The 1,763-nt window shown below is 40.7% G+C and overlaps 1 protein-coding gene across 1 annotated transcript in view; it reads right to left on the reverse strand.

Moving 5' to 3' along the window:
• Window positions 1-468: 468 nt before the first annotated feature.
• LOC101845988 (endonuclease G, mitochondrial) overlaps window positions 469-1,763 on the reverse strand; it is an 8,975-nt gene continuing 7,680 nt past the window's right edge. The window contains exon 5 of the mRNA XM_005092770.3: window positions 469-1,387. Within this exon, the coding sequence (XP_005092827.1) occupies window positions 1,175-1,387 (213 nt within the window). The 3' untranslated portion in view covers window positions 469-1,174. The remainder of the gene's footprint in view (window positions 1,388-1,763) is intronic.

The following is a 1,763-nucleotide window of genomic DNA, read 5'->3' on the forward strand; positions in this document are numbered from 1 at the left end:
ACTACTACTACTACTACTACTACTACTACTACTACTACTACTACTACTACTACGGGGAGGGGGTCTTGGAACGGGTTCGAATGGAATAAAGTTGAAAACCAGGCATGTCGCCATGGTGTCGTAGAATAAAGCTCATTTTGATCATATGAAAAGAACTCAACACATTTAACGGTAAAATTCTAGCTTTCTTTGATTCAGATTCAAAAGAGAAACGAATGGGTTAATTTGTGGTAGTTTACGACAAGACAGCGCAAGGTGGTCACATTTCGCCAATAACAGAATCGGACGATAGAATCACTGATAAGAAATTAAGAAATTAGGAAAGGGGAGGGGATGGGGGTACCTGGACGCCAACTAATCACCCACGAAAGGACTTAAAATAAAAAGGGAGCGATATTAAAATTTTCATTCAAAAGGAACAACAAAAATAAAGACAACTTGATTTTAAAAAAGCAAAGGAAAGCTGAGTGCTCTGGTGTAGATTTTATTCTTGAAGTCGTGATGTTCTCGGTGTATTACGATAAGAAAGACATTCTGGCCCAAAACGATGGGAATGGCTCATAAACCTCTCTTCAGTTTGCTGCAGCCTGTGTTGAAGCTGATGGTTGACTGTGCGCACATGTTCAAGTAACTAGTAGCAGACATTTTTCAGTGTGTGTGCTTCTATTTTCCCTGATTCCACTGATGAAGCTCTTTGTTGAATTATCAATTGACATAATGTGTTACTTCAGTCTTCCACTGTACACCGTTGTAAATGTCAAGGTTGAAAAGTTGTTGAAAAATGTTATCTGTAGATGTCGTTGTGAAAAACAGAAGGTTAGTTTTGTTTGAACCATCTCATTGCATATGTTTTAATATTGGTGTGTTGTGGTAATGTCAGAATAATATAAATTTGAGTGTCACAAACAGGCGAAGCAACTCTTGAAATATTATGTTTTTACTGTGTTTGCACCATATCATCTTGAATCCAGTATCGCTGTTTGCGCAAAATGTGAGATTCTCGACCATGTCCTAATTTTGAGGGAAGGACAAAATATCCCTGAAGAATCCCGAATTGTATGAAAATCAACCGTCTTCAATCCTGTTGTTTTATATGGACGAAGGTAGCAATGGCGGACTGGTCGAAGGTGTTGAAAAAAAGAGGGCTGTAGATCATTGTGTGACGTCATACATCTTAGAGAGCGTGCAGCCTGGCGCCCCTCCTCCTGTTATTGCTGCTGAAGCATTTCTTCTCTGGGAAGAAGATGAGGCCGGAATGGTGCTCGATCTGGCAGAGTGGGGTGAGGAAATCCTCCAGCTTCACCTCGGCGCCCTCCTCCGGGGTAGCGTTTGGCATCATGTACGACTCCAGTTCCAACTGACCGTCGTGGGTCTCGATAACGATGACCTGTATTTGGGGGGATTTACGGGGTGGGGGGTAAAGGGAAACTCATCACTGTTTTATGTTTTGTTTTGGTAAAAGTTTGACGAGGCACTTGCAATATAATAATAATAGGTCATATAAGTGTTGATGTTACAAGAGACTAACACACATGAGGGGAGATAAAGACGACACATTTTGACAGGTAATAAGGAGCAAACCACACCAGAACACCAGCTAGCCACCCAGATTAACACAATAGTGGTCATTTAAGTGATGAGGGGAGAGTTATGATGATTGATTGAGTAGATGTTTTACAGCATCATCGGCACAATTTTAGTCAACGTAAAAGCTAGTTTGAATAAAGAAAAATCCGTCTACGCAATAACAACAATCTAGTGCC

The sequence above is a fragment of the Aplysia californica genome, unplaced genomic scaffold, assembly GCF_000002075.1.
Source record: "Aplysia californica isolate F4 #8 unplaced genomic scaffold, AplCal3.0 scaffold00052, whole genome shotgun sequence".
NCBI lineage: Eukaryota > Metazoa > Mollusca > Gastropoda > Aplysiida > Aplysiidae > Aplysia > Aplysia californica.